General features: G+C 36.6%; 1 protein-coding gene and 2 long non-coding RNA genes across 3 annotated transcripts; all 3 read left to right on the top strand.

The window, feature by feature from the left end:
* The first annotated feature begins 4,369 nt into the window (after positions 1-4,369).
* LOC114823762 (uncharacterized) lies at positions 4,370-6,722 on the top strand. The gene is made up of 4 exons (XR_003771710.2): positions 4,370-4,529; positions 4,664-4,785; positions 5,547-5,605; positions 6,468-6,722. It is a non-coding gene; the product is annotated as an uncharacterized lncRNA (long non-coding RNA).
* Positions 6,723-10,944: 4,222 nt separating this feature from the next.
* On the top strand, positions 10,945-13,185 carry LOC139190438 (uncharacterized). The gene is made up of 4 exons (XR_011574676.1): positions 10,945-11,058; positions 11,193-11,314; positions 12,076-12,134; positions 12,997-13,185. It is a non-coding gene; the product is annotated as an uncharacterized lncRNA (long non-coding RNA).
* A 6,612-nt stretch (positions 13,186-19,797) lies between these two features.
* LOC114823072 (uncharacterized) lies at positions 19,798-20,361 on the top strand. Its single transcript, XM_029098381.1, has one exon. It carries the CDS (start codon positions 19,798-19,800, stop codon positions 20,359-20,361), a length of 564 nt encoding a protein of 187 aa, XP_028954214.1.
* The last annotated feature ends 5,999 nt before the right edge of the window (positions 20,362-26,360 follow it).

A 26,360-nucleotide genomic window follows, 5' to 3' on the forward strand; every position in this document is an offset into this window, starting at 1 on the left:
TGACACACCCCAACCCGGAATGCCTACTAGGACTCCGAATCGAGCTGTGCTGGCCGACACCTGGAAGGTGACAAAGCCATAAAGTGTGATGATGTGGAAATATAGTGAATAAATTTAAACCTAAGAGTGCCTAAATACCAGAGTGCACTGGTGAGTGGGAACGAACCCACTTCACACGTGATGTTAGAGCATAAGCAAGTACAGAAGAGTGAATTAAGAATCGTACCCTTGAAATAATCTCCAATACTAAGAATCGCCACAATTCCTCAACGATAAGAAAGCTCAGCTAAGAAGATCTAGAGGGTGAAGACAAGATAAATGTGAGTGGCCCAGTAATTAAAATTTTAATAGAAACCATATAAATTTCTATAACCCCTCGCTACAACACCTGTAAAATTTCCAGAATTAGAATATATATATATATATATATATATATCAATTCAAGTCATGCTTCACATATTTATAATCATATGCTAACTTATCGCATATTCATCACGTCTGCTAACTCATCACGTATTCACCACGTATTCACCACATATGCTAACTCATCATATATATTCATTATATATGCTAGCATTTCATCACATATTCCATCATAAATATATATGCTAGCATTTCATCACATATAGGTTAGCACCTAAGTCAGAATCACCTTTAGTGACCTATACGATGTATTCATATCTCATCACGTATTTCATCAATCATGGTTAACATATAAGTCAGAGTCACCTCTAGTGACCTATATGACATATTCGTATCTCATCACGTATCTCATCAGTCATGGCTAGCGTATAAGTCGGAGTCACCTCTAGTGACCTATACGACATATTCATATCTCATCAATCATGGCTAGCATATAAGTCGGAGTCACCTCTAGTGACATATACGACATATTCATATTTCATCAATCATGGCTAGCATATAAGTCGGAGTCACCTCTAGTGACCTGTACGACTGAATCATAGCTCATCAATCATTGCTAGCACATAAGTCGGAGTCACCTCTAGTGACCTATACGGCACTACACTGCACACAAGTCGGAACCACTGAAAAGGTCTGTATGACAAGATTGGGTGTAATATAGTTATGCTCAATGCTACGCACATCAAGATAGCCATGCCATAAATCGCTAGTCACCTATAAGTCGGAACCACCTATGGTGGTCTGTATGACAAGACTGTGCACCTAAATTGGATCCAATGTGAGCATAGGGTGCGGGAGGTGACATTATATACAGGCATGTGTCATATCTCTGGCTAAATCACAATCACTCAGGGTGCAGGTTTATGAGCTCTAAATGCATCTAATACAACATGTACGACTCATAGGCAACCTGTACGACAATGCCGGAGTTTCCTACTATAGCATCCTGTACGACAGTGTCGGAGTTGCTAAAAGCGTAAATGTAGTCATATTATAACCCCATCAATTCAACTAATACCGTATACTTACTTGAACTTACCTGAACTTACCTGAATGTCCAACATTCACCTTTGCACTTCAGAGCATTCACAGCACCCAATTATATATATATGCAAACAATTCATCTCATCGTTTAAGCATTATTTAATAGGCATGGCATTTTTAGAGCATAAATCATTTTATTGCATTTTCTAGGAAAACATCAAGCCTATACATATATACTTAAAACCAAAAGCCCACACACCTTGCTCGATTCCTTAAACAAGACTATGGTCACGATTATTTAATCTCATTTCTTATATGGTTGCATCTAACGTCTCGTTATACTACCTACGTACCCTAAACAGGGATCAAACCATTCGTAGTTCACAATAATCATTTATAGTAATACGCATATGGATAGATCACGATGAAATCTAACTCAACCATCTCATAGTATTTTATAACATATAAATATATATATATATATATATATGTCATGGCATAAGTTTCTCAGCTTTATTTAAAAGCATTTATAGAATTATCAATCAAGAAACATAAGATGAGCAAGGAAAGATCCACTCACTTGGAGTCCGTGCTACAACTTCCTAGCACAACCATCGGGACGTCCCGAGCGATCGGCGCCTGCGGCAAATTATCAACCACATCTCAAAATCCTCATCAATAGAATACGTAATTCACATAAAACAAATCCTCAAGGACATTCTAAAATAGTTTGAGACCCTTTGGCCATAAGTCAATCTTCGATCAAAGATCGACGGTAGGGTCTACAACCCTGTATAACTCGATCTAGAAGATCCATAATTCCAAATATCCACACTATGGTTCTAGAATAACATACTAAAATTTCATTGCGATCCAACGGTCGGATCTCCGTCAATTGCCCAAAACCAAGTGACGGTTAACATTTATTTTATAAACTTACACATCCGATTCGGGAAGATCCGTCCTTCGGATTCCTAATTTGTAAGTTTCTATGGTCCTTAAATATTACTTACTATAATGTATTAAAGTTTGGTGACGATCAAACGGTCGGATCGTTCATTACTATTGTAATCAAGTGGTGGACCTTAATGGGACTTTGCCTGATTCTGCAGTTTTTGCAGATTTCCTGGCGATCTTTGGAACTCCATATCTCACTTGTTTCTCAACCAAATTCAACCTATAATATGCAAAATCAAAGCTAGAGAAATGTAGAACAAGGTTATACCAGCTTGGAGTCCAAATGGTGGCCGGCGGTGGCCGGAAAATGGTCTGAAAGACGGCTGTCCGCAGGAAAACTGGTAACTCGCCGGACTTTCTGGGCAATGTTTCAACGTCCATAACTTTGTCAATACTCAAAGAAAACAAGTGATTCAAAAATGAAAATCATAGTTCTCGACGAGACGAAGAAATTGGTATATTACACGATGGCTATATCACCGTGATTTGGCCAGAAAACGCCTCAAAAGTGGCAGAGGTCGCCATAAACTGGGCAAATTTTAAATCGTTATAACTTTCTCATTTTCCACCAAATCACACAATCCAAACATGAAAATTCATCTAAACAACATGAGGAATTGATTTATACTTGTGACCTAGGCCAAATAGGCCGAAAAGAGCTTCAATTTTGTTAAAACCCGTCGGTAACCCTATACTTGGGTGAACTTCGATTCTACTTCCTCGGTGCTCCAACGGGGCTAAGGCTGGTCGTGATATTCTCCTGGGATGATGGGCTACAAAGCCTAAGTAGTGGTGTCGGCCATTGCTTTGCCGATTCGCCGAAAAAATGAAAAAGGTGGTCGAAACACCATTGGTTTTCATCGGATTTTGTGGCCTCGAACCGCCACGTATAGGGATTAACCAAGGTGGTTCTTGGGTGAGTTTTGTAGAAGGGAATGAGAGCTTCAAGATGGTGGTGGTGGCTTCGAAAAACTCCGCCGGAGTTGGCCGAAATCAGCCTTGAAAAATGGGTGGTTGTGAGCAGAAAAACCCACAGGAAAGCTCCAGCTTTCCTTTTTTTTTTCTTTTTCTAATTGGCTAGAGGCTTTGTCCTCCTTTTATGTGATTGGTTCCCTTTTCTCTTTGCTTAAAGGCTGATTGGTTAGTCTTCCCACAAGGTGGGAGTTCAAATAATTTAACTACCTTTAAATAACCAACTTCAAACGTCCGTAACTATACCGTTATAATTCGGACTTGCAAACGGCTTTCGCTTATACGTTCGTAGTGACGAGTACTACGAGGATATGCTAAAAGAATAAGTCATATGACACTCTAACCGATAATCCGCAAAAGTCAAAGTCCTTGCCTCTAGGGCATTTTCGTAAATTCACACTTCTAAAATTAATAAAAACGTAAAATTTAAGACAGGCTGTCACAGGCTGGGCTTAGTTTCACAATGGGCTAACAATAATATGATTCAATAAGTTGTTTATTAAATATTATTCTCTATTCTTAATGTAAATTCAATAGAATGTAGATGGAAATTGAAAGACCGATTTTATTATGTGAATTTAGCTGCTTTGATTGGTTTGCGATGGGTTTTTTTATAGCATGATCTAAGATTATTCATTTACTTCAAATATTTGATTTTTTTTTTGTCAATTCACGCATATAAATACATTTAAAACGTGTAAGTCACGTAGCACGTCGTGATTCAAAAAATGTGCATGAAGGCAAGTAAATTTATAATTATCTTAGTCAACTTTTGAACGAAGCTACAGTTTTTTTTTTCTTTTTCTTTTTTAACAAACAATATTTTTACACTAAAGGGGTGTGGGTGTCACAGCCCGTCCCGAGATTTTCATATCAGGAGTGTGAAATGACGGAAATACCCTTGACGTCACTAAGGTGTGTGTGTGACATGTTTTGGATATTTCATATTTTTCCTAAACTATTGGAAATGTCATTTAAGTTGGATAAAAATATTGAAAAGTTGGATTGTTTGTTTGGTTAGGGATTTAGAGAATGGATGGTGTGGATTGATTTTGGTCACCTATACCCTTACACTTTCATTCTCTCTATCCCGTGGCTCTCTCTCTCCTCCATCCCGACTCTCTCTCTACACACACCCATACGTACGGACACACCCAAAAATCTTCCAAACTCGACGGATCGAGGCAACCAAGGTATGCATCTTCATCATTGAGTCATTTTAAGTCGATTGGTACTAGTTTTAGGAAGTGAAACCCTCGAAATCACGTGAAACCCGAACCTATATTTTTCGTCACTGTTCATGCACTCGTAATATGTTGTGTTTCAGGGAATTCTAAGCTTATAGTGAGCTTAGTGAGGTCCCAAGGAAGCTCGGAGTGCTTCGTTGGAAGGATTTGGACGTCGGGATCACGAGGGTTAAGTTTGGCCGATTTTGTTTGGATATTTCCGGTGAGATTTCTTGATTTTTAGAGCCTTAAACTAGTCTATTGTGATTCTACATGTTGAGGGCTTTAAATTGATATATTATACGAAGAAAATGGTTGAGAAACGAAGGAGAACGAAGCATTTGAAAATTCCCCAGTTTTCCGGCCGCCGGAAAAACCAGTCCGGCGAACCAAGGTTGGGGATGATGCGCGTGGGGGCGCGTGTCCCCGTGCTTGTCCTGGCGCGTGGGGGCACGTGGAACATCAAAAAAATAATCTAAAAATATGTCGACGTTCGTGACGTCGAGTAGATCACTGTGGTATATTCATATACCCAAATTGAGCACCGTATGAGAAAGTTATTACGATTATTGGTTAGGTGCTTTAAATAACGTTTTATAGTTTTCGCCTTTAGGTGAAAATGGGAATTGACGATCCGACCGTTGGATCGTCACCAAACTTTGATACGTTGAAATACGTAATATTTGAGGATTATTGGAACTTACGGATTGGGAATCCGAGTTACGGATCTTCCAGAATTGGAGTTGTAAGTTCATAAAATAAAATGTTAACCGTCACTTAGTTTTGGAAATTGACGGAGATCCGACCGTTGGATGGTAATGAAATTTCAGGATGTTGTCCTAGGGATATATTGTGGACCTCTGGAAGTTATGGATTTAAAATCTGAGTTGCAGATCTTTCGGATCAATCTATGTAGTGACGTATTTTATATAAGTTATATTCTATCGATATGATTTCTGAGGTTGGATTTGATTATTGTTCTAGGCGGCGATCGTCATGACGCCTTGATGAGTTGTGCTAGGGAGTTGTAGGGCGAACTCCAGGTGAGTGGGCAGTTTTGTTTTCGTATTACCTATATACTATTGAGTTTTCCCAGAAATTGAATTTAAATGAAAGTATGATTTAAAATGCCATGGATAGATTTATATGAAAAGTATGATTTGAAATGCCATGCATAGAAGTATATGAAAAGCATGAATTGATGTATGATGTATATATATATGTGAATTGGTGCTGTGGACGCACAGGTAAGTATCAGGTGAGTTTTATATTATTCATGTGCATTGTTGATGTGTATATTGTGGATAGCTCATAACCTGCAATCATGGTGTTAGTGCTTATATTATTCACCACACCGCACGCTCGTCTTGGATCCAAGTAGGTGGATGTCGTACAGACCAAGTGAGGGTTCCGACATGCTAGTCGTATAGATTACTAGATGTGATTCCGACTAGTGGGTGACCTTAGATTATGTGCACAGATGATTGATGAGAGAAGCACTAGAGCGTATTATTACACCATCCATGTCGTACAGACTACTTCAGGTAGTTCCGACTTATCTGCAGTGTAGTGCCGTACAGGTCATCGAGGTGACTCCGGTTGGATTGGATGTTGAGCTATAGAATTAACCGTACAGGACCAACTGCAGGGTCTCCGGTTAATTCAACTTTTCACCTGTTACATTGATGCATCATTTATTTTGTTTTCGAAATTAAAACATGGCATACTTTCGAGTTTTAAAGAAAAATTGATGATTCGAGATTTATGAAAAGTATTATGTTATTATACTATTTTCTGGGAAAAGTATACAGGTTTTACAGTGAGGGGTTAGAATTATTTTTGGCGAAATGTTTTTGAAAAGCTTGGTTTTACTGACCCACTCAATTTTGTTTTTCGCCCCTCCAGGTTCTTGATAGCAGAGTTTTGGTGGCCACGAGGAATCCAACGGTATTCTGACAGAATTCACAAAAGTAGGACTCACCCTCGAGGGTTTCCATTTTAATAATTGTATTTTAAAAGCTTCCGAACTGTGTAAATGGTTACGTCACTCTCATGTGACGGCCAGCATGCCCTCCTTCGGGACGGGGTGTGTCAGTTGGTATCAGAGCCTAGGTTTCAATCTTGGACATCTTTAGAATTTCCTTGTGTCTTCTGTCAGAACTTTACCGCCTCGTAGCGAGCCACGTAGTTGGGATGAGTTTAGTTTCCCGGATATAGTAGCTTAGGGGGGGAAACTATTGCTAATATAATCCAGTCTATTATCTAAGAAACCCTTTGAGACTGGTTATAAGTTGAATTTGAATCACTTTATGGAAATTATGAACCTGAGGGAGCAGAGTGTTGGCTTACTCACTTGGAAAAGACGTTTTGGGTTATGCAAGTAAAACGAATCTTCCTTCTGACAGGTGGGTCGAGACGACTACCTGATTGTGGGTTATGAATTTGTATCCTGGTGGAAACAGGAGTATTATTCGTTGTCACCAGAGGAAACAGCTGATTGAGAATTATTTAAGGAATTGTTAAAGAAAAGATTTATTCCTCCGGTATATTATGATGGTAGTATGCAAGAGTTTGCAAAGGTGAAACAAGGAAGATGACGGCAAATGAGTATTATAGAAAGTTTTTAGACTTGCCTCGTTTCCATTTGGATATTGTTGCTAAGTTGGTTGAAGTGTTATGTTGTTTTAGGCTGGATAATAAGAAGAAGTGACGTTCTTTGGCGACCACTATCTATTGTACTGTCTATCAAGAGTTTACGAGATGTTGTTGAGGGTTGAGGACTCTGAGAACATGATCAGCGTGAGTAAAGAAGAATAAGAAAAAAATGGTGATTAGAGGAAAGACGATAAGTTTAAAGAATCGTCATATCAAGGACATCGAAAGACTCAGAGCTTCAAAAGAAGTGAAGTTAGAACTAATTCTTCCAGCTGAGATTTTAATGCCACTGGTCAGAGGCGAAGTGATAGATTTATTGGTGAGCCCAGATCTCAGAGATAAGGTGATTTGAATAAGAGAAATGTACCTTTGTACCGTATGTACAATATTAGACACTTTGGAGAGTGTGGGAATCAGTGAATGTGTTTATGTGGTTGGATGAGACATAGAGGTATGAATGGTCCTTAGAATCAGTTGTTACCCAGCAGTCTTCCCTGACACCACAGTATCGATCCAGCAGGGTTATGGACTTAGTAGTTTGGTCAGATTGGCGATGGGTACAAGGATAATTGATGAGTTATAAGTCCAGCCGTACAGGCAACAAAAGGTGGATCCGGCGAACATATTATTTGGAAAATTGAGGAGTAAGCCGTACAGGTCATTCTAGCTGACTCCGGCTGATATATTTCTTATCATGGACGATGTTGCCAAAGAGGGTAATGTTGGAGCACGATCGAGGCGTATTTATGTATTTCTAATGAAGAACAAGATGATAATATTACACATTCAGGGTGTCCAGTGATGGTGGAAGAAGTAGTTATGCCAGTGAATCTTATCCTGTTAGACATTTTCTCGATGTTTTCCCTGAGGAATTACCTGGATTGCCGTCGGGCGGAGATATAGAGTTTAATGTTGATTTGTATCCAGATACCAATTTTATGTTAGAGATTGGTTTATGATGAGTTAAGAGAATTGGAAATTCGATTACATGAATTAGTTGATAAAGGTTTTATTCAAAGTACATCACGTTGGGAGAACACCAGTTTATTGGTGAGGAAGAAATGGACATTAAGGCTATGTTTTAATTATAAGTAATTGAATCGGGTAATGATCAAGAACCGTTATCCATTATTGCGTATTGATGATTTATTGATCAACTTAGAGGTCTGCGTATTTCCTAAGATTGACTTAAGGTCTGGTTGTTACCGATTGAAGAGTTAATGATAACGTTCCTACGATTGTGTTCAGGACTCGTTACGGTTATTATGAGTTTTCGTGATGCTATTCGAATTGACGGATTCTCCTGCTGTTTTATAAGTTGATGGATGAAGTTTTCCAAGAATATCTTGATAGGTTCGTTATTGTTTTCATTGACGATACTCTGGGATACTCTGAGCCGAGAGCAGAGCATGTTAGATATTTTAAGTTGATGTTACAAAGATTGAAGGAACGTTGATTGTATGCTAAGTTTAGCAAATGTCAATGTTGTATGAATCAACAACAATTATAAAATGCATTATATATGCTTAAGGTATTCAAGCGAAATTTTAAAAGGTAGCAGCGATTGAGAATTTGGAACAATCGCGAACCGTGGCTGAAGTTTGGAATTTTCTTGGCTTAGCAGGGTGTTATAGATGGTTTGTTGAAGGTTTTAATGATGCTTCTTTGAGTGGTGTTGGATGTGTTAAAGTGGAAGTGTTAAAGTGCAAGTGTTAAGGTAATTGTCTATGCTCCGCGACAAATGGAAACCTCATGAGATAAATTACTCTACTCGTGATTTGGAATTAACAACTATCATCTTTGCTGGGAAGATTAGGAGACATTATCTTTATGAAGAAAAGTGTAAGATTTCTACGAATCATGAGAGTCTCCAATATCTGTTTACTCAGATGAATCTGATCTTAGGCAACGAAGATGGATTGGGTTGCTTAGTGATTATGATTGCACGACCAGGGTGATCTTGAAATTTTTGCGACCAAAGCACTTGGTAGGAAAGCTCCAGTAAGAATTAATGCTTTGTATACTTGTTATGTTTTCCTTCTTGCGGATTTGAGACCTACTGGGATGAAGCTTAAGGTAAAAGTTAAGAAGAAGTTTTATTGGCTAATTTTCAAGTTAGGCTGATTTTAGTTGATTGTCTACTTGACGCCTAGAAAAGTGAGGAAGGAAATTTTGGATGAAGCTCATTGTTCAGCTTATGCGATGCACCCGGGAGGAACTAAAATGTATCATACCATTCGACCATTTTATTATTGGCCTGGTATGAAAAGAGAAATTGCTGAGTATGTAAGTAGATGTATTATTTGCCAGCAAGTGAAGGCAGAAAGAAAGAAACATTTTGGTCGGATGCGGCCACTTCCCGTTCCTCTGTGGAAATGGGAAAATATCACTATGGATTCTGTGTATAAGCTTCCACGTACACAGAATGGATTTGATAGCGTTTGGGTGGTTGTAGATCGGCTTACCAAGCCAGCACACTCCATTTCAGTGGGAGAAAAGTATCCTTTGAATAAATTAGCTAAGTTGTTCATCACAAAGATTGTGAGGTATCATGGAGTTCCAGTAAATATTATCTCTGATCGAGACCCGAGATTTACTTCTAAATTCTGGGTGGCTTTTCAGGAAGCTCTGGGTACATAATTACTGTATAGCACTGCTTATCATCCTCAAACTGATGGGCAATCAGAGAGGACTATTCAGACGTTGGAAGATATGTTGAGATCTTCAGTATTACAATTTGGTGATTCCTGGCATGATCGTCTGGACTTGATGGAGTTTGCTTATTATAACAGTTTTCACTCGAGCATTGGTATGTCACCATTTGAGGCACTTTATGGTAGGGCGTGTCGAACGCCATTATGTTGGTCTAAGGTTGGTGAAAGAGTATTAGAAGGCCCAAAGATTGTAGATGAGACAACTCAAAATGTTCAGGTAATTAAGTCAAACCTGAAAGCAGCCCAGGATCGACAGAAGAGTTTAGCGGATCGGCATACTACTGATCGAGTATATAATGTGGGTGATTGGGTGTTTTTGAAATTGTCACCTTGGAGAGGTGTGGTACGATTTGGGAAAAGAGGAACGCTAAGTCCGAGATACATTGGACCTTATGTGATCATTGAAAGAGTTGGTGAAGTTGCCTACCGGTTGGAGCTGCCTCCGGAGTTATTTAAGGTCCATAATGTGTTTCACGTCTCTATGCTTCGACATTATATTTTTGATCCTTCTCATGTGATCCCTCCTCAACCGCTAGAGGTTAATCCGGACTTGACTTATGATGAGGAACCAATCACGATTTTGGATTGGAAAGATAAGGTTCTAAGGAACAAAACGGTTAGTTTGGTGAAGGTGTTGTGGAAGAACCATTCTGTTGAGGAAGCTACCTGGGAGACGGAAGATCGGATGAGAGAGATATACCCAAGGTTATTTTATGGGTATTAAGTGCGTTATTTGGTTCTGGGAATTTCGGGGACGAAATTCTATAAGGAGGGGAGATTGTCACAGCCCGTCCCGAGATTTTCATATCAGGAGTGTGAAATGACGGAAATACCCTTGACGTCACTAAGGTGTGTGTGTGACATGTTTTGGATATTTCATATTTTTCCTAAACTATTGGAAATGTCATTTAAGTTGGATAAAAATATTGAAAAGTTGGATTGTTTGTTTGGTTAGGGATTTAGAGAATGGATGGTGTGGATTGATTTTGGTCACCTATACCCTTACACTTTCATTCTCTCTATCCCGTGGCTCTCTCTCTCCTCCATCCCGACTCTCTCTCTACACACACCCATACGTACGGACACACCCAAAAATCTTCCAAACTCGACGGATCGAGGCAACCAAGGTATGCATCTTCATCATTGAGTCATTTTAAGTCGATTGGTACTAGTTTTAGGAAGTGAAACCCTCGAAATCACGTGAAACCCGAACCTATATTTTTCGTCACTGTTCATGCACTCGTAATATGTTGTGTTTCAGGGAATTCTAAGCTTATAGTGAGCTTAGTGAGGTCCCAAGGAAGCTCGGAGTGCTTCGTTGGAAGGATTTGGACGTCGGGATCACGAGGGTTAAGTTTGGCCGATTTTGTTTGGATTTTTCCGGTGAGATTTCTTGATTTTTAGAGCCTTAAACTAGTCTATTGTGATTCTACATGTTGAGGGCTTTAAATTGATATATTATACGAAGAAAATGGTTGAGAAACGAAGGAGAACGAAGCATTTGAAAATTCCCCAGTTTTCCGGCCGCCGGAAAAACCAGTCCGGCGAACCAAGGTTGGGGATGATGCGCGTGGGGGCGCGTGTCCCCGTGCTTGTCCTGGCGCGTGGGGGCGCGTGGAACATCAAAAAAATAATCTAAAAATATGTCGACGTTCGTGACGTCAAGTAGATCACTGTGGTATATTCATATACCCAAATTGAGCACCGTATGAGAAAGTTATTACGATTATTGGTTAGGTGCTTTAAATAACGTTTTATAGTTTTCGCCTTTAGGTGAAAATGGGAATTGACGATCCGACCGTTGGATCGTCACCAAACTTTGATACGTTGAAATACGTAATATTTGAGGATTATTGGAACTTACGGATTGGGAATCCGAGTTACGGATCTTCCAGAATTGGAGTTGTAAGTTCATAAAATAAAATGTTAACCGTCACTTAGTTTTGGAAATTGACGGAGATCCGACCGTTGGATGGTAATGAAATTTCAGGATGTTGTCCTAGGGATATATTGTGGACCTCTGGAAGTTATGGATTTAAAATCTGAGTTGCAGATCTTTCGGATCAATCTATGTAGTGACGTATTTTATATAAGTTATATTCTATCGATATGATTTCTGAGGTTGGATTTGATTATTGTTCTAGGCGGCGATCGTCATGACGCCTTGATGAGTTGTGCTAGGGAGTTGTAGGGCGAACTCCAGGTGAGTGGGCAGTTTTGTTTTCGTATTACCTATATACTATTGAGTTTTCCCAGAAATTGAATTTAAATGAAAGTATGATTTAAAATGCCATGGATAGATTTATATGAAAAGTATGATTTGAAATGCCATGCATAGAAGTATATGAAAAGCATGAATTGATGTATGATGTATATATATATGTGAATTGGTGCTGTGGACGCACAGGTAAGTATCAGGTGAGTTTTATATTATTCATGTGCATTGTTGATGTGTATATTGTGGATAGCTCATAACCTGCAATCATGGTGTTAGTGCTTATATTATTCACCACACCGCACGCTCGTCTTGGATCCAAGTAGGTGGATGTCGTACAGACCAAGTGAGGGTTCCGACATGCTAGTCGTATAGATTACTAGATGTGATTCCGACTAGTGGGTGACCTTAGATTATGTGCACAGATGATTGATGAGAGAAGCACTAGAGCGTATTATTACACCATCCATGTCGTACAGACTACTTCAGGTAGTTCCGACTTATCTGCAGTGTAGTGCCGTACAGGTCATCGAGGTGACTCCGGTTGGATTGGATGTTGAGTTATAGAATTAACCGTACAGGACCAACTGCAGGGTCTCCGGTTAATTCAACTTTTCACCTGTTACATTGATGCATCATTTATTTTGTTTTCGAAATTAAAACATGGCATACTTTCGAGTTTTAAAGAAAAATTGATGATTCGAGATTTATGAAAAGTATTATGTTATTATACTATTTTCTGGGAAAAGTATACAGGTTTTACAGTGAGGGGTTAGAATTATTTTTGGCGAAATGTTTTTGAAAAGCTTGGTTTTACTGACCCACTCAATTTTGTTTTTCGCCCCTCCAGGTTCTTGATAGCAGAGTTTTGGTGGCCACGAGGAATCCAACGGTATTCTGACAGAATTCACAAAAGTAGGACTCACCCTCGAGGGTTTCCATTTTAATAATTGTATTTTAAAAGCTTCCGAACTGTGTAAATGGTTACGTCACTCTCATGTGACGGCCAGCATGCCCTCCTTCGGGACGGGGTGTGTCAGTGGGTGTCGTTCAAATTCGCATTTGGCAAATATTGAACCTAAAACCTCTCACTTACAAGTGAAGAGGAATCTCACTAAACCGTAGTACTAAGTGGCACAAAACTACAGTCTTTCACTCTCATATATAGTGCACCTACTATTTGAATTTCAAAATGTTAGATTGCTTAAACAAAAGCTAGATGGAAATAAGGATTTCACGGGAGAATAAAAAAAAAACCTTGAAATCATGCCTATTAAAACCCAACGAAATTCATCATTGTTGTATGTAATAATATGATTCATTAGCATAATAATTAAGGTATTGTAGTTGGAAAAATGGTTTAGTTTCAGTTATGAACATCTAAAACTGCACTGAAACCGAACCACATCGCAAAAGTTAAACGAAAATTTTATGCAATACCAATATATTAGGTAATTTATATTGTAGGCTTTCTTTGTTTTGTTTTTCAATGTCTTTTGTTACTTTTGTAGACTTTTTAAAGTTTATAACAACTAATGTAATATATATTGTTTAGTGACTTCTCCTCCATCGATTTCACTTTCACAAGGTCAAGGTCTCTCCAAGTATCGCTTCTCAAGTCCGTTCACAAGCTCAAATGCCTCCTCAACCTTTGAAGAGTAAGTGTCCAAAAGAAAAGGGAAAGAGAAAGGGTTGAACAGTGCAAAGTAGTGGCTTGAAAGTTAAAACACCGAAACCTTTTTGTTGAATTGCATGAACAAGTTATTTTTTTGGGTTGTACTACTAAAGCCATAAGGCATTTTGATGTTCAAGTTTGTTTGAACTTTAGTTTTAGTATGGTAAACCTAACTTTATCGTTTGAATGTACTAAAGTAATGTCATAAGGCATTTTAATGTTGAATTTTAGTGTGGTGACCATGATTTTTTTTTCTTTTTCCAATTGGGTTTTACTAATGGCATAAAGCATTTATTTTGCAAATGGTTTGAAATCAAAAGCAAAACCATTTGAAACTGAACCTAACCGCAATCAAATGGTTTGGCTCTATTTTGGTTCAAGCTTCCAAACCACACTGATTGGCACCGCAAAAAAATTCAGTTTTGATTTTGACTTCACCCAAAACCATGCCAAACCAAACCGTGTTAACCCCTAATTTAAAGATAGATGGATTTATGTTTAGAAAATAAAAGTTACAAGAGTATTTTTCAAAAAGGAAAAAAAAAAACTAAAGTCAGCTTGTCAGGCAAAACACGGAGACGTATGAGTTGGATATCCATTGCATTTTGCGTGTGTGTGTGAGTATGCATATGTGGGAGAAGTTAATTTTATATATAGAAGATGCGATTGCAAATTTGGCATAAGATTTAACATATTAGAACTTAATTGATAGAACGTACTGTTTTTCGTTCTTTAACAACCATTCTAGATCCCTGTGTCGGATATGGCAGGTTCCAGGTTGTGGCCTGTGAGTTGGCTTACTCGTTTATTCACATATTTTAGTTATAGAATATAAAAACGAGATACATGAGTTTGTAACATGAGAGAAGCAAGGGGGTCAACTTCTTTTAAAAATATGATATGAATTTTAGTAATGCAATGTAGTTGGACTCTTATATCGATTCTAATGAATTATCCTTTTCACGAAAGTAAATATTTGTTTGCTAGGTAAGAGAATAGCAAGTTACAAACTTTATCTCAATAGAACATGTATTTCTATTACTATGAAATTCATAAATGAAGTAATTAATGGACGAATCTTGTATGTGTTCCTCAGAAAAGAAAGTCGTCCATTTTTTAAGACCGCTAGTACATTATGCTTTGGTTTTGAATGAATCACATGTTTTTTGGACATTTCATTATTCCGACTGTTGAACAAAATTGACATAGTCAACTTCATTTCCTTATTCATCGAAGGATATAAAATAATGCTCCCTTCATTTTGGAGTACTTGACACAGCACGATTATGACCAAAGAAAATGCAGAAAAGCAAGAGTATATGACAACAAATTAACAATTAATTAAGATTTAATTATTACATTGTTACTCCTATCGTCAATGCTTACAGAAACTAAATAACTTTATTTTAGGAAATTGTTATTAGCACTATTAAAATCTTATTTGGCATTTCAAACTTTCTATAATTAGAAGAAAAAAATACACTTATGAGGAGTGTAGAATGAGATTTTTAGAATGCTAATAACAGTTCTCTTATTTTATAATAAGATCCATAAAAGATTTTCTAAATTCCATAGAAGATTTGAGTGGTTGCAATTGGGTCGATGGGACCTGTTTGATGCATAAATAATGAGCTGGAAGCTTTTTCTAGCTTTGCGTACATGAAAATGTTAGTAGTGGTGGTGATGTCCACCATTGAGCAGCCTCAAAATAATTGATAATCAAGTAAATATGTTGTGTAGTACTATGATATAGTAATACTCATACTATTACATCTTAACACCAATACGCAAGATAGACAGATGGGAGTTAGGATTAGAGTTATCGAAAATGTAATTGAGATTGTTTCACAGGCAAGTTGGAGGCACATAATTATGTCAAAAATAAGATATCCGTACTACCCTTTATTAACGTTTATTTGATGAAATTGATGAAAATAGAGTGAACTGAGACTTGATGAAACAAAAATGACAGTTTAATTGGGCAAGTGAGACAAAACCAACTTTAAAGAATAACATGAGACTAAATGAAACTTTCAGGAGGCAAATCAATTATTGAGCCTGTTTAAAAGGTGTTTTTATGCATTTCCAAATTCCATTTGCAGTTCTACAGTAAAACTCAAACAGTCCACGTAAAAAAAATCCAACGCAGTCATCTCTGCTCGATTCATTCCATCTCTTGCATTTCTCTTTGGCCCCGTTTATTACAGCTCATTGTCTCTAACTCGACTAGATTTAGAGACAAAGATGAACTACCTTCACGTGAATTAAGCAGAATAAAATAATAAAGTATTTGATGCAATGAAGGACAAAATCGTTGGCTAAAATATTTTTGGAACCGAATTATTTTTGCCCTTTTTAAATTCAGTTTTTCCATTTTATAATCTCCTAAACTTCAATTTTTACTTGGCTATTGTAAAAAAACTTTTGAAATTATCTCCACCTTATATTATCGATTTAATTATTGAATTACTTCAATATGGAACAGAGTCTAACTTTTATTTTTTGAAAAACTTGTTACCACTTGTTGGAAAGTTTGGAATCAACAGAATAAAATATAAAAAAAAATAGTTTTTTTATATGAATCTCCTAATCTATTCTATTCTATTAAGAGAAGAGGACTTGTCAACTTTTTGCCCCATTTTCTTCTTATTTTGGCCTCATTTTTTAATATACAATGTTGACATGAGGAGGGTAAAATAGTAATTTTGTATCTTTTTCCCTTTTTTTCTATTTTTGCCCTCACTTTTGATACATAATATTTACATAAGGAGGGCAAAATAGTAATTTTATATCGAATATTTACATAAGATAAAAATATGCCCTTATTAAGAGAAATTGTCCCACCATCATTTTTTCATATAGGTAAGTGAAATCATAATGTTTCTTGGATAGTTTGAATGAACTGAAACGGTTGCGCTTAAGGAGAACGTGGGAGGAGGTGGGCGGTTCACACACACAAAGTGTGTGCTCTCTGCTAGTTTGATTGAAGCCATCATTCATATTAAACAATTTTGAATATTTTTTAGCAAGACTAATTAAATCTTATGGATGGAGTCCTCAAAAAATTATTATGTTAATTTTGATGGATTGGTCTATTCCAATGGTGATACACCTATAGATTTGTAATTAGGCAATCCAATTGTTCGGAATGTAGGGATCTTGCATGGGCTTATAAGTAAATTGGGCTAATCTCTATATTGCTATTTGGTTTTATGGTTAAATCTCAACTTTCTTCATGGTATCAAAGGTTGTCCTATGTGTAAAGTCCAAAGGAGACCATGTCATCCGATTTGTATTATCCATGTGTTAGACTTGAAAATTCGCCACATATGAGTGAACGTGTTGAGAATGAACCCTACATTATAGGATGAGGGACCTTGAATGGTCTTATAAGTAAAATGTGCTACTTTGCATATTACCAATTGATTTTATAATGAAATCTCAACTTTCTTGAATTATTTCCTATAAATTATCATCATCACTCTCAATCTAACATATCTTTCGGGAAGGAAATATATATATGGTTCTTGATGGCTTAGCTTCCCTAGCACTTTTATATGATGTATTTGATTTTGGGTTAATGATTTTCCTTCTGTATTATGGTATAGGTTAAAATTTGACCTTTATGAAAATAGTAACGTAATTAGTTTTAGGTTAATGATACCTCGAGAATACTCGTAATTAGTTTCAATGTTAAAAAAATAGTAACGTAATTACATGATTATGTTCTAATATATGACGTACATCAAAACTTGAATAGTTGAATGTTTAATTAATGATCTACTAAATAAAAAGTCAACAGTTAAAAATTCTGATATACAATAAAAAATAAAGTAAAACAAAAACTTACGCATGATATGCATAGAAGCAATATTTCTCCTATTGAAAAAGGACGAGATGATATGTTTTTAAGTAGAACTAACAAAAAGTCCCTAACAGAATAATTTTAATTGAAAAATACTTAAACAACTTTTCTTATTATTAAGTTCATTTTTGGTATTATAAAGATAAAAACCAAAAAGTAGTCGTACTTATCAATGTATAAAATATTGATGATATCGGAAATATCGGTAATCCAAAAACACGGAAAGTTCGATGGAAATATCTGGATATTATCGATATCGATAAAAATTGAATAAAAACCACGGAAATTGTAAGAAAAACTTGAAATTTTTTATTGAAACTTTGTAGGATGTTTATTTAGTCAATTATCTATTAGTTTATCACAAAAAAATTGGAAGGAAATGCATTGCATGATGGATTTAACTGATTTAAGTTGATTATATAGTGAGCTGGCAAACATTGTGAGTGTAGAAAATATGTAGTAATTAATAAAAGAAGTTTAAACACACCATAATCATTTATATATAATGAATTAGTACAATATTTTACACTTCATACATTCCATGGTAAGATACATGAGTGACTTAGTACCACATAGAGTTCCTATCAAGGTCTAAAATATCGATGATATCGGAAATATCGGTACTAAAAAAAAATGGAAATATCGGGATAATATCGATATCGGGGTAAGATACATGTTGTCTCAAAGTTTTTGAATAAACAAAAAGTTTTGTGAGGGACTTTCCATTAATATTCTAATTTTTTTTTCAAAGTAATGTTAGGTAGACTAATTTGTTAAATAACATTTGCAAATCATGTAATGTATTACTAATAGTACATAAGTGCATTAATCAACACTTAAGTAATAATGCAATCATCAACAACCATATCATATGATTTACAAAATATGATTTCAATTAATAATCTTCCGACATAATTTTTTTTATGAAAATTATGTTAGATTGTATTATCACAATAATAGTAAATTTCCCCCTCCCTTAATAATAGTAATTTTTATTTAAAAAAAAGGTTACGTTAGATTGTTTATCTATTATACACAAATGAAAATCATAATAAATGCAATATTAAGACCACTGTTCTAAAAATTTCGGTCTAGCACCGCTGGCTACTGCCCTGATTAACTCCTAGGTATTTGAAAATTAAGAAATGCCGCCTAGACCTGCTTTGCCCACGTAGCCTATCTAAGAGCCCGCCTAGCCCACCTAGACCCACCTAGACACCTACTTAGATCGTGACTCTCACTTAGATAGAGAATAGATTACTTTCATTTGCATTTTTTTTAATAAATTGTACTAGACTTGTTGAATATTTGGATGAACACTCATTATACTATGGTTCTCCATATTTTCAATATGTTCTAACACGTTCTAATTTGTATCTCATTCTATTTTTTATTTTATGTATTCTAATACAATTATGTATTTTTTTAAGAATAAACATACACTTATTTATAAAATATTAATAAGTTTACTTATATTCTCCTAGTCCGCCTAGAGTCCCGCGTAAGTCCTGCCCAGCCGCCTCAAACCTAGCGTCTTTTAGAACCTTGACTAAGACTAAATCAAATTGGATGTTTTGCTATCACAATCATGGATGCATAATTGTCCATTACTTAAATTAAGGGTTTCCCATTGGTCAAAGGTAGAACAAACTTATATCTGCACGTGTATTAAATAAAGGGGCCTTTATGTATAGTATATTGGCGGCTTGGCCCACATATCACCAACTTCATCTGCAGATTACCATCCCAAAAAAAGTATTAAAACCCTCAAAGAGATCGAAGAGACAATAATGGAGGAGCACAATTAAAATTGCTTATATATATAATGGTCAAACATATTGGTTTGACCACATTCCAATTTTGTACATTATAAATGCATACAATCGTCACAGCCGACGGTTCAAGACAAGCAGCATTGAAATTCTTTGCTTCTTCTTTCTTCATCTTCCGTTCCCCAATAGCTGCACTTCCAGATCGTTGCCGTTCTTTACTTATTTCCAATCTATATATAGTGCTTCTAATATTTTCATCACACACAATAACCAAATCCGAAGAATAATCTCACACTTTTAAGTCCTCAAGAACCCTAGAAGTTCAAAGTTTCACTCTCAATGGAATCTTACGCCTCTTCCTCTTCAGCCTCCACCACCACATACTTGTCCCAAACCATACAACCAACAAAGGGTTCAATTTCAACCTCAAAGCAGCTTCCCAATCACCAGTCATCACTCCACTCGGTTCGAAAATCTTCGTCGAAGCCATGGAAGAAACCTGCTGTTGCACCACTTCCACCAACCCTACCAAGAATCTACAAAGTTGACCCCATTAACTTCAGGGAGCTTGTCCAGATCCTAACCAGCGCGCCAGAGTTTATGGAGACTCGGTCTCTCCAGAGCGTAGCTCCTCCACCGATCGATATCCCTGTGTCTTCTGTACCAAACCATGTCCCTTCTTCTTCACAAAAAATTAGCTCACCATTTTCGGTTATGTACAAGGAATTGTCGGATACATTGGAGCTGAGTCCGATGCCTCGCCAACAGAACGTGCATGATAGCACGGTGGACTCGAGTTACCTGAGACTGAATTTGCAGTCCCCGTCTTCCCATCATTGGTTTTCTTTCCCTATGCTCAGCCCAGGGACTTTGTCCAGTATCGAACGACCCGAAGTTCTTTAGGACTACTTCAATCACAAAGCTATATTTATGTGAGCCCAATTTCTTAAAATTGTGGCCTTTTTTTTTTATAACTTTTAAATCCTAATTTTGTTTTAAATTTTAGCATTCTAGCTTATTAAGAACACAGCTATAGGTTGTATGTAATAATGTAAGCAGCAATGCATAGAATCATGTACACAAGTTTGACTGCAATGCTAGCTAGCTAGCTAGTTCAGAAGTCTTTTAATGTGAACGTAAAGTTATGAATCAATGGAATAATGCCAGATAAAGTGATATCTTAATAACTCTAAATATTACAATATTGGCTGATCGGGTCCTCACCGAATTTTACTACTGCAGATTGATAATAACAATGGCCGGAGATTTACCATCAAAATCAGGTGGCTGAAAACGAGAATGAGGTCGGTATAATTATGTACAAAACTTGGTCGTATCACCCTCGACTGGCATTTTTGCGATGAGGATTAGAAAGTTTTAGAGAGAGGGCGACCTAATAATGGGTCTAAGCACCGATACTATCATAACTTAACCAAGTACAAGCTCAACATATGTGAAGTTAAGGTCTGGATGCTTATTTGGAAATTGAATGTGATATTTCACCCTAACTTTGTCTCTTACCATGATAAAATGGGGGAGAAAAATTTTAGGTGTGTTCATACATTGCAAGCTTTTTACCCATGATAGATTTCACTTGTTCTTGTCAAGATTTGTTGTTTTGCAGGATCCGTTCCTTCGTTCATCTCTTGAGTATGGGTAAGTAAAATTAGTTTTAGGCTTGGGGTATTTTGTCAAGGAAAGCCAAAGGGGGAGATTGTGAACTCTAGAATTTTAGTTTTGGTTTTCCTTGTCAATAATGTAATATGTACCACACATGCTCAGGTTAGTATTAGGACATACTTTGCACTAAGGGCCGCCATTGTTGGAAATATTCACTCAAGGGTTTGACTTCTCACATCAATGGTTTATTCATGCATATGCATTCCATGCTTATATTTCCAATTCATTCTGTCTAGTAGTTCTGTCTTGTCAAAACTTCTCGTTGCTTTCCAGTTTGCTCGGCGGGCACACACTTTAAGATAACTCACATGGGTTGATTGACATCTTTTTCTGAGTGTGGTTTTCTAACCCTTGATATGAAACAATTGCTTTGGCTTTGACACGTGTCTCCTTACTCCCTTTATTTGAAATATACATGCCTCTCTTTAAAAGGGCAGCTAGGGCTCATTTGGTTTTTGGGGGGCTAAGATTGGAAAGTTTTTTAGAGCTTTATTTTTCATCTTCATCTCAGATCTCTTAGGAGCATCAAGCATATTTTATGGTTAATGTTCTTCATCGAATATTTCTAAATCTATCTTTGAAATTGCTTGCTTAAATTTGTTTTATATGCTCATTTGTTTTGGCTAGGAGTTTTACATTTTCAAAAAAGTGTTGTTTTAGCTTTGAGCTACCTCTTTGAGTTCCTTATCAGAAACCCTAGCCACAAAATCACACTCATGCACTAAACACCTAAACCGTTGCATATTAGGGTAGCATTGTCATTGTGATTTGTTTTAAGTTTATGGTCAAGTCTTTCAAGTTTTAAACTGACCTTTTTTTGGATTCGCTTTAGTTTCATTTTTCAAGTGTTTGACTGGTGAAACTGACTAGACATTTTAATCCAAATCTGCATATGATTTTCATATCATCATATGCATAGTTTGTGTGTTGGTCTTGGTGCCACAATGTGAAAAGTTCAGAAGGAGTTGCCATCTTGTGAAGACTGGAGACGACATCATTTCGGTGCCACAAGGTGAAGAGCTCAGGAGAAGCTGTCACTTCATGAAGACCAAAATCTGTCTCGTGTAAGGTAAGGTTGCATAAAGGTAAAGCTGCTCTATAGATTAGGTCTAGCAATTAAGCTATGCTGGTACTTTGTAAGAATCTTATTTACATTAGTGAATTGGACTCAGTGGAGAGTCCCCGATTTTTTAACCTAGAGGTGAATTTTTTCGGCCAAAAACTTCTTGCGTTCTTTGTCTCTTAAGTTTGTCCACATATCTTATTTACTTTCATATGTTTCATGCATCTTATGAATTGTTATTTGATGTGTTAGAGATTAAGTTTACACTACATATTATGAGCAATGAACTAAATTGTTGTTGACTATGATAACTTGTAGTGAACTAAGTTTAATTCATAGATTTCTGTTTGATTAACTGACGAATATGTACTTAGTTGACTGGTAAGCTTGACTAGTCAATCCAGCATACTTTAATTCATAATTGCTTTGTCATTGCTATTTGCATACTGGTATGTAAACGTGTTCAAGTTTATGAAGTATTGTTGTGAAACTAATCTGGCATACTCTGATTAGTTGGACATATTGGTCAGTTAGGTTTTGTTCTTGCAACCACACTTTATATCACTGACCAACTTGTAATTAGTTGACTAGCTCATTTGACTAGTCTACTGTGCAAAGTTAATTTTTCTTTGCAGGATATTCCGCCTAGTACCCAATTTCACATCTTTTACACTTAAATTAGTATAACTTGAATTAGGACCACGAATAGAAAAACCCCAAAGTCAAATCTTGAGTTAAGGACAACTGCAGCCCCAAAGTTCGAAGTCCCAAGTTGTGTCCTTGAAATATTTAAAGGTTACATGATATGGTGTTGCCTTCACATGTGGCTCACTAATTAAAAAGTGATCTCAGGTAAGGGTTACATTGAAGCATATGTTACACGTCGAAAACCTCATGAAGTTAAATCCCCCTTATATTGAATGATTCCCCTACTCAGTGCACTAAGGCCTTTATATTAAACCTCACACTATAGTAAAGTTAGGGGCATTATCGATATTGATTAATAATGGTTCATTCAACCATCTTTGAAACTTTAAAGAATTGCTACTTTAATTATTTATGTTTGTGATATGGTGGTTACATGGGGTCATCATGGTCACGAGGTATTAAAATGGTTTTCAATAATACCTTGCAACTAAGTTTGAAATGAAAGAGTTGGGAAGTATTTTCTTGGAATATAAGTTGCTAGATTAAAGTATGCCTTCTTTCTATCTCAAAAAGGAAAAACAAATTGGGTCTCATGACTGAATAATATGCTATGTACGTTGGATTGTATTCTATTGAGTATTGACACTCTCATATAGCAAGTTCCACTTGTATCCAAATCGAGTCTCTGCCAATGCGGAGAGATCCTAGGCTTGTGGAATGATTGATGTATTTGTCTCATATGCAACACCACAATTTATGGAGTTAATGTAGTGAGTCAGTTTATGCATGCTTTGAATGTGTTGAGGTAGTTGAAATATGGTCCTAGTAAAAGATTGATGTTTTCTAATCATTTATATGGGAACGAACACACGTGATGCAATATCAATTATTGACATAGTTTGTATTGTCATATATCGGAGTTGAAGCTTAAAAAGCCAGTTTGTATGATGATAATAAGGTTATAATTGATAGTGCAATGAATCTGATTTAACATTATTGCAAGCTGAATTGGCCTTTCTTTTTTGAAGACTTGAGAGTAAATGGATGATGTACTTACTAAGATAGCCTCAAGTAGAGTGTTTTACATCTCGCTTGACAGGTTGGATATGCGTGATAATTTTGCACCAAGTTGAAGATGGTTGTTGTTCGTACAAGTTTCCTTCATATTTAAAATTGTACTTATATCCTAAAGTTTGATTAAGATTAAAGTATATATAATTACCTCTCTCAATGTAAGATTGTATATATACCACTACTTTAGAGACATATCATATTAGATCTATTGAGCATTGCCTTTACCATTCTCTTCAGTTCTTTTCATTGTTATGTTAATCTCTTAATAGTCTTTCCCACCCGTTATCATCAATTAAATAGAAACAATAGCAAAAATAGAATTTAGAGAGAGAGAGAGAGAGAGAGGGAGAGAGAGAGAGAGGAGACAAACAAATTTACTCGAACCCAAAGCTATGGAGATCAGTCTCATAAAGCCGGACTAGAAGGGTGCAGTGGTGGAGGGATCTTTTGGGTTTTAGAGGGATATGGAGAGAGTGGGACAGACGGAGAAAAAGAGAGATGAAGATGCTTCTAAACTAAGTAAAAAATAAAATTAATAATAAAATGATATTGTTTTTTATTATTTATTCATTTATCTAGAAAAAAAATTAATACCAATTGATCGGGCAATTTATTTAACAGGATGCACTTGGACAATTACTATTGACTAAGCTAGTAATTGTCTATTGCCCAATTGTTTAGGCAATTATTATCCGAAGGAGTAGAACTGCTCTTATGTGTAGTGTTTAAAATTTCTTCGACATGGTTGATATTTGTATGGAAATATCCAAAAAACTAAATAAAGATATGAAACTAAGGGTGAGGTCTAAACTTCACCTCATATCAGAGAAACAAGTTCAGGATAAAATCAACATAGACACATATTGACACACCCCGACCTAGATCGAGGCATGCTAGCCGTCACGTGGGAGTGACGTAACAATGTGCACAGTGCAGAAGCAATAAAGATATAAGGGGAAAATGCAAAGGAATAAAAACCAAATTACTAGCAGAACTAGCTAAGATAAAGTGCTAATGCGAGATTAAATGTGAAATACACAACCAAAACATAAATATCTTAGATGCAGTCAAGCAGGACAAGTACTAATTATACAACACCCAAAGGGGTGATCCTACATTTATGATGTTTTGTCAGAACCCCCGTCGAAATCCTCATCATCCACCAAAGCACTTCTACCTAAAACATGGAGGGGCACAAAACAGAAAGTGTGAGTGGGCAAAAACAAAGCTTTTCAAAATCATTTCATTTCTCAAAAGTTCTAACCACTCGCCGTAAAACCTGTATAATTTTCCCAGAAAAATATAATATATGCTATATCAGAAATCATGCTTAGGATGAAAATCCATAGAAATATATCATGCCAAAGTATCACAATGAAATGCCAAAGTAATCCAGTAAAAATATAACAATGCCAGACATCATATCAGCCAGATCCACCTGACGTGACCTGCATGGCTGAATCTATAACTCATAACCAATCTCAATCGTATCAAATCAAAAAAAATCTTGCATACGAGTCAGAACCACCTAAAGTGGTCTGTACGACAAGACTAGGTGTAAAATAAATATGTTCTAGTGCTACGATCACGTGCAGACTGTGCGAATAATCGCGGGTCACCTACGAGTCGGAACCACCTAAAGTGGTATGTACGATAAGCCTGTGCACCTAACTTGGATCCAAGGTGAGCATATGGTGCGGGAGGTGAACATCATGTGAAAGACTGTGCCCTAACTCTGGGCGGGAGCACTAACACCGGGGTGCAGGTTTATGAGCTCTCAATACATCACATCATATCTCACATAACTGAAGCAATCTCATACCTTTAATTATGAACTTACCTGGCACTTACCTGTATGTTCGCAGCACCAATCATAATTATATGTAACTACTAATGCATAATGAAATAGACATATACTTTGCATGGCATTTCAAAAACCTATAATCATTCAAATTCATTTTCTGGGAAAAATCTCTCGTATATAGGTATATACGGTAAACCAAAAGCCCATTCACTAATATGTCGAAGGGTCGTAGCCCTCGAGCCTTGATTGATGGCACTCATCCTCGGGATAGGTCTCACCTATATGCGAAATAACTGAATAAACGTTATTTAAAGCACATTCACAAAACTAAGAAATAACTTCTCATACATTGCTCAAATGGGATATTTGAATATACCATCATGATTTACTCAACCTCAGGAACATCCTAATATTTTTAGAAAAAAATTTCGTGACCCCACGCGCTCTCACGCGCCGGCCAAGGCACGGCCAGATGCATGGCTCACGCGCAGGCATGTGCCTGGCACACCAAACGGATTCCCTAATGCCGTTAGGGAATATTCCGTTAAAAAGTAGCATATGCCGTTAAAGTTACCTGACGGCGTTAGAATATTCCTTCAACTTTGATGGAATATTCTTCTCCTTCTTCCTTGG

This window comes from Malus domestica, chromosome 02, assembly GCF_042453785.1.
Source record: "Malus domestica chromosome 02, GDT2T_hap1".
In the NCBI taxonomy this organism is placed as follows: Eukaryota; Viridiplantae; Streptophyta; class Magnoliopsida; order Rosales; family Rosaceae; genus Malus; species Malus domestica.